Source organism: Austrofundulus limnaeus, unplaced genomic scaffold, assembly GCF_001266775.1.
Source record: "Austrofundulus limnaeus strain Quisiro unplaced genomic scaffold, Austrofundulus_limnaeus-1.0 Scaffold15, whole genome shotgun sequence".
In the NCBI taxonomy this organism is placed as follows: domain Eukaryota; kingdom Metazoa; phylum Chordata; class Actinopteri; order Cyprinodontiformes; family Rivulidae; genus Austrofundulus; species Austrofundulus limnaeus.
The window spans coordinates 2,033,362-2,046,915 of NW_013952417.1; the positions used below are offsets into that span (position 1 = coordinate 2,033,362).

General features: G+C 38.0%; 1 protein-coding gene across 1 annotated transcript in view; it reads right to left on the bottom strand.

Moving 5' to 3' along the window:
- The window catches only part of kcnab2a (potassium voltage-gated channel subfamily A regulatory beta subunit 2a), a gene marked incomplete at its 3' end in the record, with an annotated part of 85,111 nt that overhangs the window by 13,353 nt on the left and 58,204 nt on the right, over positions 1-13,554 (bottom strand). The window contains 2 exon segments of the mRNA XM_014002845.1: positions 408-445; positions 721-764. Of these exon segments, the coding sequence (XP_013858299.1) occupies positions 408-445; positions 721-764 (82 nt within the window).

Sequence of the window (13,554 nt, forward strand, 5' to 3'; positions counted from 1 at the left end):
CAACGCTCTCTGGTTTCATTTAAAAGAGTCGATCATCAGATATTGTCCAAGATTAACTAACCTTCAGGGTGGATATAGCTCGCCCACACAGAGGACCTATCCACGTCATCATTTACCAGAATGCTTTGCGTGTAAATAAAATGGCCCCGTCCGTGTAATAAAATTTTAAACTTTTAGTTTAAAAATTATAAAAATTGAACATCCTACAGTGTTTTTACAGTCTTTATTTTACAGTTAAAGTATATGTTTATCATATAAATTCTAATGTTACAACTAATCGGGGATCCCTTTAAATGTTGACTGTTTGGGACTAAGTTCAGCATCCCAAGCAAACCGCCAAATCACCGGGAGGGTTTTCATCCCAAAGCTTTGACTGATGGAGGATGACAAAATCCATCTGCTCTCACCTCATCCGTTATCTGCCCACCAAACGTCACCCATGTTCCTACAGACGGGGGACAGGGAGGCGGGGTTAGAGTCCAAGAACACAAAAACACTCAAAGACAAGCAAGTGAGCAGCGACGCCATATGTTCTGCATTTAATACATCTCATAATCGACAGAAGCAAAATCAAACCAACAGTGGAACTTCTTAACTGAGCACAACATCGTTTCTCCATATGTCAAGAGAACGGCTGACGGGGTTTTAAATTTTGCCCAAACATACGTCATACGGACTTCTAGTTGCACCTAAGTCCTCAAGTCAAACTCAGGCTCTTACCTAATCCAAGGCAGGACACCCGCAGGCCAGACTTCCCAAGGTTTCTGTCAAAACAAAGAAATGCATTTACATTAATAAAGGAGGGAGGTGGAAGATTTCTTTTAATGTGATTTGCATTTCAAATACAGCATTCGGCCATTACTGTGAGTAAGTCAATAAATAAATATGTCTACTGAACAATTATTTGATCTGCAGACATGTGAGCTGAGAGGAATAGGGCTTCATATGGATTCAAAATTAGCTTGCATCTACTCCGGCACTGACACACGAGTGGCTGGGTAGGAGGAAAAGACAGCAACACGTGACAATGTGTGTGTGTGTGTGTGTGTGTGTGTGTGTGTGTGTGTGTGTGTGTGTGTGTGTGTGTGTGACAGAGTTAGAGATTGTGTGTGTTTGTTTGTGTGCGCAGTAAAATGTCATGGAAAATCAAAGACAGGAAGTGGGGTCTTAAGCAGGCCCACTATGACATCCAGTATAAAAAATAATAATAATAAAAAATCTCCCTGCACCCCGGGATCCCTCCGCCTCCATGTGACTAAAATCCCCTGCAGCGATGCGGAAAGCTCGACTCCTCACAACAAACTTGCTACTAAAGCTGGCATCTTTGAGCCAATCAGAGTCCAGAACAAACCCTTCAGCTGACAGTCACAATATCAGTTAGGTCTTTGAGTTTTGTTAGCTTTTAAATAAGACGCCAGCAGTTCTTTGTTGATATGTAGTACGTAGACAGAGTTCCTGAGCACTAAAATATAGATTTTAGAATCTATCTTCATACTTAAAAAAAGGCTTAAAAACTATGTGAAATGACAAAAAGGCACAAAATGAAATGAACTGCTTCTCCACAACCCTTCTCACGGGATAATCGGGCAGAGCAAGAAATAAATAAATAAAGCAAAGTGCCATCATCAGAGATGATGTAACATGTGCTGAAGTCAAAGTGAGCGTGTGGGAGGATAACTAAAATATTTTTACAAGACTGGCTGTATAGAAGTGCTGAAATGAAAAGGAGTGAAAACGGGAAACCAAAGTGTGAGCGTGTGCAGATGTTTGTAATAAGGCTGGAGCTGGGATTGTGTGTGTCTGAGCGTGAGCACCTTATCGACAACAAAATGATTGCTGAATTGCCACTAGGGCTGCATGATATTAGAAAAACTTGTTGCTGTAACATTACTCTGTGGTGGAGAAAAAACGCCATCAATGCTGGATTGTTCCACGTATCATTAGAACCATTCCTGTTAATAAACCTGCTACTGCTTCACAAGCAAGGTGAGAAAATGAGATGTGCAGTAAGTTCATTCTCTGCTAAAATTGCATTTTTTTTATAAGATTGTGTTACTACTGATTACAAATTAAAACTTACTGAAGTAAAATTTATGTATAAAAAAATGCATATAATAATGTGCTTTTATACGGAGCACGTCCAGTGACATTGGATAAAAACCTTTCTATCCCGGGATAAATAATGCATGGCCACGTGTTAATTATGCCGTGGCCACAAGATAATAATTGCCGTCATTTCCCTGGAAAGATTGTTGATTGTTTACATGGACAAGTCTGAATTAATTTCATTCCATTTGATTATAACAATGAATGACATACTTCAGCCACTTACATTAGGCATGAAATAATTCATAGCATTAAATGCTGAAGGTAAAAGACGCAGCTGATGACTGGAGTTGTATTTTGTCCAAAAAGCTTTGTTTTCTTTTTTTTTTTTTGAACATTCAAAATGGGCGCCTCTTTCACACCGTACCTTTTCTGTGGAAGGAGCTATGCTGCATTCAGGAACACAGTAAACAATCAGTTTCCTGACACACACTTTGTTAATTGTCATCTTATAAAAAGCCTAATATGATAGATAAACCAATAATAATAATAATAATAATAATAATAATAATAATGAGCATAGGGTAGGCTACCTTTGAACAATTCAAAACAAAAAAAATATTCAAAATCTGACTCCAACAATGTCTGTATCGCGATGTACACACTGCAAAAAAATTGTGTCCATGCATTGTTATCACGTGGCCAAATTTATTTTTTAAACTTTTATCTAATGTCACTAGATGGCCACYGACCGTACGTTCAAGCTTTCTGAAAGAAAAAGTCAAACAATATCAGAACACACAGTCTCCTTGCCATTGCTCCCATAATAAAACACGTCCTATCATCAGCAGGTTGTCCTCTCAAATATTTGACAAGAAAGGCCTTGAATACTGCTTTGTCCATTGCTTCAATGACCCTCTGCCTATAAGCAGGTGAGTTCAGCTTCACCCCGACATTAATGTCATCCCTCTCAATAATGAAGGCGACAGACACAGTCAGGACACTAACAATTCTGCAGCTACAGGGACAAAACGTGGGGCATCCTTTTAAATAAAAGCCCCATAGGATAGGTCTGCTGGGCTTGTTTCAAAGACTTTAGATGAGCTTTGAGAGGATTTTTAAACACCAACTCTTCAAACCAAACAGCAACAAGCCCACGAGAAAGACAGAGCTATCATTATGGCTAATTTATTATTAATGTGACGAGCCGCTCCTCTGAATTATGTTTGCTTTTTATTGACAACAACATCAAGACACGTTCCTTCCAGTAATCAGTTATTGATTATCGGATTGGAATGTTTTTTTTGGTGGCCTGATAACATTCCAAATACAAGAAACTGTTATAACTATTTACCTATTAAATTTTAGCAAATACATAATTCCCCCATGAATCACAAACACCTCTTTTGCGCCAGTTTGGGACTTTAAAATAAACACTAATGACCTTATCCAATCAAATATTAGGGTTGCATAGAGACACTAGAGGTAGACAAGCTGATCAGTTGGCTGATTAATTAGGTCAATTTATGCTATTTTTAAAAACAATGAACATTTGCAATATGGGAATACACTAAGCCAATTAAAAGTCAGGCCCCATCAGCACAGCTTGGTGCTATACACCCCTTTTATTTATTTAATTTTTCAATGTGATTTCAATAAGAAGGGCGTTTTATAACAGTGGTGCTTTTTCAGTACAATAAACATTAAACCATTGTATTAATGGGTCAAAAACCCAACAAACACTGTGCTTCCATAAACCAGATATCAACTGTTCTGATTTCTAAAGATCAGCATCTGCCTCTGCTGCTGAAAAACTTTAATTGGTCAACCTCTAACTGACACTGCCCGTAGGCCTTTTTACAGTGATTTATGGAAATACAGTCGGCCTTTTTATAAGTAAATCCTCAAATGTGAGTTGAAGCCTCCAGATGTGGAACATTGTGGCTGGTTCCTAGTCTCACTAGTAAAAGTAGAAACTCAGCAAATGCTAACTGGGGGCGCAGGCCTTGCTTTTATGAAGACACTTCAGCTCTGCTGTTTGGTTGTTATTGATTTGGATGAGTTCTGAATTTGCTGAAACTGTTTCTTTTTTATTTTTTATTTTTCATTCCCCAGGACACTAATATGCAGGGCTGTAGATTCTATAACTCGGATAGTTTGTCTCTGCACAGATAAGATGTGTGCAGTGCTGCATGTGCCGCAGGCAGCCCTGATAACTGGTAATAATGGAGTCTGAGCAGTTCCACTAAACAAACCATGAGACAATATAATTTCTGGATTACTTCTTGCATATCACAGACAGAAAATGCATAATTATTAAAACTCTACTGAGAATGATTTAGCTCATCAGGGTATATTAACAAAATAGTAAAAGATTCATTTATTTCTTGATATGTATTTTAGAATATTTCATAACACAACCAAGCAGCACCAATTAAAAGAGCACATTACTGGATATTAGCAATGAGCTCAGACTATGATTGCCTTTAAGGGTCAAAATGTGACTAGAGTGAGGACTAAAAAAACTAAATAGAAAGTCAAATTAGTTTGAAAAATAAGATTTGTGAGGATTCAGTAAAAGATTTGGGGGGATCCTATGATTTTTATTTAGTGATCACGAAAAGTCATGCAATCAGCAAACAGGACAAGATATGGAACGAGGAAACAAGGTTACAGAGTTGGAACGCATTAAGAGAAGTGTTCACCAAACATAACACAACCTCACAACTTCAGAAAAACCACATACCAAAGAACATTTCTTCCATTCAAGTTTATGTAACATCTGCTTCACTTGAAGGGATGGTGAATAAGTACGAAGAGATAAAAAACTTATGTTAATGCCTGAAAACTATTCTCAAGGGAACAGAGCTTTGACACAATAGTGGTGTCTAAATGCAAGTTTCTGTGAAATTCCATCATTATTCACTCCTCTTTTTATTAGTTGGAACAAAACGGCCATGAGACTCTTCAGCTTTCTGCCTTGAGGTTTTAGTCATTTCTGTCAGTCAGATGACCTTCATATGTTATTCTGGCCCAAAAGCCTCTGTTCTTCTTCAAAATCAAAGCCCAACATGCATTTGTGAGTGTCAGCTTTGACTGGAGGTGAATGAATAAAGAGATTTTTCTGCAGCTGAATTGAGAGGAATACATTGACATTTTTTGAAATCTGCTCATCTGCTTTTCTAATAAGAGTTAGATTGATCTGGCTGAGGTCTGTGTGCTGAGTCGGCAGCTACTGAATAGAAAACAAAAAGCATTTGCCAGGTAGAGCAAATTAGACAGCCTGCTTTTGTCAAAGCTAGAACAATTATTTGCAATCTATTAATTACATTATACCGCAGTTAATTACTCTGTCTAGAGCAAGACAAAAAATATATAAGTTGTGACTTTTCAGTTACACACTAAGGGGATTTTCTTTTTTTTTTTTTCCTTTTAAATCAGGCGTGTGAAGTTCTTACTGCATGAACAGTCAACCTCTTATCTGCAGCAGACAGTGGTCTGGGTGCACTCAGACTGGAAAGTCGGGAAGGATTTCTGACAGAAAAAAAAAGCTAACAGCTGCTAAAAATGGGGGTCWCAGATTTTACTACCTAAATTAACTGAAATCTTATACAACATATTTCTTATACTTAACCCAGTTGCTATACAATTCATTTGGCAAATAAGTTCTGCATCAGTTCTTTAATTTGTTTTTACTTGTTTCAGGCATATCGCCACTATATGTCCAGCTGACTCACAATTCTGCCAGTCCAATTCAACAACAAAACAAAATACAAGTGCAACACATTGAAAACTTTGTCAAACAGTTTTTTTCTCATTTGTGCAAAAATGTTATTTTTTTTAATCTAAAAGTCTGATGGATTCTGAATAAGCTGAATATTTCATTAAAGTTAGTTTTTGTGTCTGTCTTGCTTTGGAGCCTTTTAAACTTTGAAGATATAATATCACAGTGCACTGTTACACAATCTATTGTGCGATGTGCTTCCAGTGGCATATCTAACTGCCGCCTGGGAAGATGTCAAATGTGATTTAATTTGTTGGAAAGAAACAACTTCATACATGCAGAAGCCAGAAAAATAAACAGAGCCACTGGCATTAAAGCACATTCAGCAAGCTGTCACTGGCAATCCAGTTTATTTTTTTAAACATGGCATTAACAGACTGAAGACTCTGAGGCTTTTGCCCTGAGGGTGAGGGTGTTTTTGGGACAATTTTGGCATTTAAATTTGGGGATGAACCTGAAAGTGTCCACAGATATGAGGAAAAGTTTAGCTGTGTGCTGCATAGGGTTGGGCAATATTGGCAAAAAAATTAATCACAATTTATTGTGGTATTTGGCCAATAACGATTAATTTGACGATTACTCCCCTGGAGTCCCCGGACACCTTTATGTCTTAGTCACATGACCAATTTAATGCGAAAGATTTGTTCTTCATAAAAATCTGTTCCAAATTGTGTCAAAATTTTTAAATTGTGTTGATGGATAAGTAAATTACAGGTCTTTTTTTAATGTTCGTCATAGTTGAAGCAGAAAGGAGCTCCAAGCGGCCTGGTGGCATTAATCATATTAATCGTAAAGTGTCAAAAAATAATCGATTAATGTTTTACTGGCGATTAATTGCACATGATATGATTATGCCCAACCCTAGTGCTGCAGAAGGAGAAGTAAGCAACAATATGGTGCGTTCCATTAGCACTGGGAAGTGGAAATTTTCTTGCCCCTATTCGCAAATTTAAACTGGAACRCCCCCTTTAGTGGTAAATCCCATTCSTATAGTGGGAGCAACTGCGACTACCCCCAGTTTTGATTTCAAGATGGCGGCTCTCGCAGCTTTAGATAGTTAACGCCATAACTTTTACTGTTAATTATTGTTCTTCCTGTTTTTTCTGCATGTTTAATCACTTGTACAAGTAGTGTGTTTTTTGTGCATACTATACATATTAAAATCAAAGTTTATTTGCATGATATATGTAGCACAGAGCTCTCTTTTTGTCATTGTGTAAATTGTAGCAGTGTTGTAGCTAGGTTAGCGGCAGCATTACAATTGCCTGTTGTCTAAGTGGAACACAGTTTCCTATGGTTTGTTGGGAAATGACATCACAACCCCTTACCATTTCCAGAATACGATGTAAATGGAACGCAACATTATGCCGCATCTTTAAAGACATAATGAGACATGCTGAAGAGAAGGGAAACAACTAATACATGAAGGATGGTTGGCCCTGAGAAACAGGATTGGGTACCACCAAACTAGACTTATGTCCTAATGTTTTTAGGGGACATTTTTATCAGGAAGATCAGTGCCAACCCAACAAGGGAAGAGATCCTTCACCAGGGAACCTTTTTCTAAAAAAGGAAAAAAAAATGCTGTTCCAAAAATGGACGGACATTCTGATGGGTTATTTTAGATACAATTCACCCTCTTGCTGTTCGTTCTTGTTTGGGTTTCCAGATCTTCCTTCTTCCACATATAAACAGAAACGGCAATCACACTCAAATGCCTTGCTGAAGTAGCTGAAATCAGCTAAAATTAAGTGCTAATGTGTGGAAATAGTCTGAGTGAAGCAAAATCAGACATTTGCATGAAAATGTTTGAAATGATTATACAAGCAGTTTTCCATTTTCAGCATTTTAAATAACTAAATACTGCGCATATTCTTTTTTTCATTTGAAACTCAATTTTAAATMCTTGGTGATTGTTTTAATCGCTCATTAATAAACAAGTTTGAAATAACATTTTCTGTCTGTAATGAGAGAAACTCTGAGACACATATTCATTTCTGCTTCACCCACACATTCATACTGGTATTTCCTCTGCGTCTACGGCTATAATTGCTCAAATAATGATAGAGTCTGATTAAAATGTACTTCTCCATTTTTAATCACTTCTAAAATGCCCACTTGTGCAAAAAGCCTCAACAATGAAAGAAATCATACAACTGAAACTAGTTTAAGCATTTGCCATAGTTTAGTTTTTTCTCTCTTTTTTTGGTTGTATAGTTTATACAGAAATATATGAAGGTAATTTTGTTTTTACTATTCAATCAAAAAAAATGATCAAAAAATATATGTATTTTTAGTTTTCGGAGCTTCGACCATTTAACGTATTGATTCGATTTGAAGCAGGTGTACAAGGAAATGGCTTCAGTCTGCACTAACCAACGTCTTACAGTAGTTTGGTCTTAGGCNTTACTATTCAATCAAAAAAAATTATCAAAAAATATATATTTTTAATTTTCGGAGCTTCGACCATTTAATGTATTGATTCGATTTGAAGCAGGTGTACAAGGAAATGGCTTCAGTCTGCACTAACCAACGTCTTACAGTAGTTTGGTCTTAGGCCCCGCCCCAGATGTTCATGTTCTCTGAATTCAAAACTTTTTTGAGTTCAACCAAAAACTTAGAGCATCAATACAAACTTTGAGATTCAACCAAAGATTTCTGACATGCGAGAAAAAAGTTTGTTTTGCAAAAAACGTTTTGATTTAATTTTTTTATTGAAATTGCTTTTTTTGTTTGGCTGAAATTATTTATTTCGTTTGAAATGGTTTATTTCTTTAGTTAAAGTTGTTYTTTTGTTCAGTTGAATTCTTTTTTGATTGAACAAATGGTTTTTGATTGAAACAACTCTTTTGTTCGATTGAATAATAAAAAAACTAAATTACCTTCATAGAAATACACTAGAAAACACAACTCTAAATCTTACTTTAAGATCTTGAAAGTAACATCAAACAAAAAGTGTGATGAAAGAAGACTGAAAGAWGCTTCACTGAACTTTGATTTTATGAAATTGAGTCAAGTCTCAAGTGAAAAAAGATGGTAACACTTTTCAGACTCTTGGGTCTCTTGCTAGAGTAAAACCTCACTGCCATATTTTCCTTCAACTCCTGCCTTGTACATTATGTAACCCATGCTGAAAATATTGTAATACTAAACAAAAATTTCACAGCAGAAACAATTCTGCTGATTCAGCGTTTATTTTTTTTCACGACAAAGCATCTCTCTGTTATATGAATAACAGCCATAAGAGACAGCTTTTTATTATGTTATAACAAGTGTATAGTATGCTACAAATGCGGTGTGAGCCAACGCAATCTGTTAGACTAATATGAAGATTTTGAATGAACCGAGAGCTCCCTCCTACTTAGCAGTTTACAACAGAGCGGTTATGAAAATACCATGCAGAGAGAAAAGATTGGCACAACAGTAAGACACAAACATGCGTACAGAGGCTCTAATTAAACTTTATCAGTGAGGCGAAAAAAGAGCAGTTGTCGTCTTTTTTTTTTAACTCCTTCACCAAAAAGCAAGTGAGTCTTTGACGAGCAGATTTGCTTATAGACGTACGAGCAGCATCTTTGACAACAACCTCCCCGTTCGTTCTCATTGCCAGCCCAAATAAAATCTTGCCGTGTTCAGTAAGCCTTCGTTGACAAAAGGAACCATTCCACAGTTTGACAGTTCCTCCCAACACGCCCAAGGCAAACAGATGGCGAATGCTGAGGGCGCATTTAAGACGATAAAAAAACGTTGCTGTGGCCCGACGTGTGTACTGTAGCTGAACCTTTGAGTTCACGTCAGGAAGGATAGCGTGTGTTGCAGTGCGCGTGTTCCGTTCAACTACCACGGTCTGCTTATGATTCATATTTTAGGGGGGAGTGCAGGCCGTGGAAAGCTGGCTCCCTGGTGATGAGAGCCCTCCAAATGCAGGAAGCTGTCTCAGCGTGCACCAACACTCATGACGCCCTAATACTCACACCCACAGCTTTTGTCAATCGAGCCAAAAGGAGGAGTGGTTTTGCATTTGTGCACCGGTTGGAAAAAGCAGGATAAAATTCCTACAATTTTCCAAAGAAAAAAAAGAAAAAAACATTAACTTAATGTTAAGTTTGATTGTGAAGTCACATCCAATAGAATTAAGGCAGTATGGCACTAATTTATGTCTAAATGTCAAAAAGTTTAATTAGTAAATTTAAACATTTGCGCTCCTTGAAATTTCGGCCATCTGTTTTCTCTAGTGACGTCAAGGTGGGTTAAACAAAAGAAACCATGGGGGGCGGGGACAGGACTTTTATAAGAGGTGTTCATAATGATGAAGGGGAACTTCGCACAACAAAACGGTGCGATTTAAATGTCATCTGCTCAAACAAGACTGCTACTGGCTATCTTCTGTGGCTGTGGCTCAATGTCAGCTCTACAAATAAAAGTGGATCCCCGGAGATGAGGGATGCTAAAGTGAGTTAGCTGCAGATTTACACCAGGGCAGGTGGTGAGTCAGCTCTGACTTATGTGGCGCCTCCAGTTAATAAATGAAAGGAACACAGATGAAGGGTTTTGTAGCTGATTCAGACCTTTGCTGAAGAAACTTACGTTGCTGTGAAAGTGAATCAGTTGTAGATATTCATCCAATGATTTGTCCCGAGAGTTTTATTAAAATCCAACCACCGGTTCATATATTTTGCATCATTGCCCACCTATTACGATAGTGGGTTTTATTAAGCCGACACACGTCGCAGTTTTTCCATTTCTCAAAAGATCAGAAAATAATAACAGAACAGAGGCTAAAACATTTATATACTTAGCACAAAAAGTAAGGAAATGTGTTTGGTAGATTATTTCTTTATTGTAATAATACTTTTTGACACATTAAATGGTGTCACATTTGTAGGGAACATGCATTTGTGGGATGAGCTGCGCGTATTAAAAAAATTGCCAGATCTCTTCTGCCAAACAGGTTATTTTGTTGTTGCTACTGCCGCTTGTTTTGAGCTAACCTCTAGGTGCTGCCAATCAAGTGCCTGGTATAATATTTATTGCCAAGAAGCATAGTTAGAACAAAGAATTAACCTACCAAACACAAATTTCTTTACTTTTTGTGCTAAGTTTAAACACCGTATTTTATCACTGATCGAAAAACGGGACGAGCAAATGAGAACCTGTCAACACGGTGCATTTCACAGAATAAGTTGTGCTGTGGTGTCAAATTCTGGCTCTCTGATGTGAACCACAGCAGTTTAGGGTAAATTCTAACTGATTTGTCTGCGCGAAGCACAAAAAACGGCAATCCAGCTGGAATATGATCCACGCTGAAACTCCTGGAACTCAGCAGGACTTTGGAGATTTGCTGTATCTTAGCAAATAAAACTCTCTCAATCAGCAGGGTTCGGCTGACTGAAGGAAGCGCTAAAACACCGCCCTGAACAGCAGGGGGGCTGCTACTTCACCTGCACTGCTTTGCCCCAGTTTAATTGTGCCCTTCCCTTTGGAAAGACTACTTTACATAATCACAAGCCATTTAGTGTGTGTTGTGAATTTAGTCCCGATTGAAAGCATTTAATCATTGCTTGGAAGTGTTTGAAGACTCGCAGTCGAGCCTGATAATTTTAACCAGTCGTATCAGCCAGAAGCAGAGCCCCGTTAAAGTACGACAGACGGCCCAATAAAAATGGCCGCGATCCTCCTGTGCTTTGCGGAAAAAAAAAAGTTCACTTTGATGATTTTTGACTCCCAAACTAACCCGCATCCTTGCTCAAGGATGCGGACGTGCCTGAATTAAGGCTGCCATTCAAGGGTACAAAGAGGACTGTATGCAAATGAGTCTGGTCTGAATTTCTCTCCACTACACTGCAGCGAGGATAATCGGGGAAAGTTTTATGGGGTGGATAAGACAGCTTTAACTGTATTCTTCTGGGGCAGAGTTAGAAAATTCAGCAACCCTCTTCAGCTGTCTAAATTGAAAAATGAAAAATTTCTTTCTTTCTTTAGCAGAGGAAAAAAAAAACAAACATCTGGGATGAGAAGAGAAATGGACAGCCATGTTAAAGGGTTTTCAAGCTTCAACTCTTAGAGGCATGTTTGAGAGATTCACAGTGACACGAGCGCAGATCACTGCAGTCCACTGTACTTCCTCTTGGCATCGGCCCTACACCAGCATTAACCCTTGGGCCCCCCCCCCCCCCCTTCCCCAGTCGTTTCTTCTGTCTCTCATTCCTTCCCTTTTAGTCCTACTTCTTCAAAACAAAAGCCCAGACGCCACGCCGTTCTCCCAGTGCACAACATCTCTAAGCTTTGCAGGGCATCAGACGTGCATTACCTTCGATTTACATCAGATAGGGAGCGAGTTCACAAACACATACCCATTCAAACACTCCGTACTACACCGCAAGAGCAAAAAACACACATAGCCGCTGGCCCCTGGGAGGAAAATGATTCTTCTCATTCAATATCATTAGTCTCAATGATGACAGTGTGCCAACACGAAGAGGCTGCTGCTAGCAAATCAGATGCAAAGGACTGGGATGCTTCAGACAACAGTGCTGTCAATGGGTCATGGGGCTTTTAAACTCAACTATCAGATTCAAAAATTATGGTTAACACTCAACTTGAAAAAGCTAATCCTTCCTAAGTTAAAAACACTGAACAAGTTTAAAACACTTTTTAAAAAAATGCGTTTAAAAATATAATTTATTGTCATAAAAATATTTGAATTAAAAAGACATCGTAACACAACTCAACTGGTCATTTCTATATTCTGATACTCTGGGGCAGGGATTTCTAGAGACAGTAGGTTAATAAACTACGCTGTCAATTTTGATCCAAATTCACAGAATAATAAACTGTAAATAGAACAGTTGGAAAATACAGAGAAAGTGCACTATTATTACAAAATAATGTGGCAAAAGTGAATCAAGTGTTATGCAAAGCAGTTACGCTGTGTTACTGACCAGCCTGTCGCAGATCATGATGTCCTGTAACTCACTGTGCTGCACACAGATTTTTAGTTCTGTACCGCTGCTCGATTTGACACTCGCTCCTCAACCCCCGGTGCTCCAAATGTGCCTCCGAAGAGACCACTCTCTCCGCTCCTATTCTTTGTCTCCCATTACAGCCACCGTGTAATAGCTGCACTAATTTGAATAATGCACCACCCAAATAGAAGACGTTCGCAAAATTGATATAAATGCATTTATGCAATAAACATTAGCCCAAATCCTTAAAATGGAGTCTGTTAGATTAAATTCGGTCATCAGCCTTCGTGTCCCTCGAGGTTCCTGCACACAAACAGGCTTAGTTACTCCTGGAGATGAATGCAAACGCTTTCAAGCACAAAATTAGAATGAACGCATGAGAGATGCAAATACTATAATTACAGACTAAAAAGGATAAAAAAAATTCTGTGTCATGTCAAATCATGATTACCACCTCTTAATGGGTTTATACACTTTTGACAATACGATGTTTAAATTTCAGGTACGATTTTCAGATCAAAAATCTCCATTTTAATTTTGCAGTTTTCATGTGCAAAAACGTTTTATTCTGTTTTTCATTTTAGAGTTCAGAGGTTTAGGATATAACTAGTGTAATGTTAACAGCAGTAAGATCAGAGACATGTTATTAGTCTTGCCCCAAAAGGAGAATTCTACTAACTATAAATTAAGTTTATATTTTTAAGAAAAAAAAACATTTGCTTGTTAGGATTGTCTGAGTTAGATTAGATGTCAGGTCCC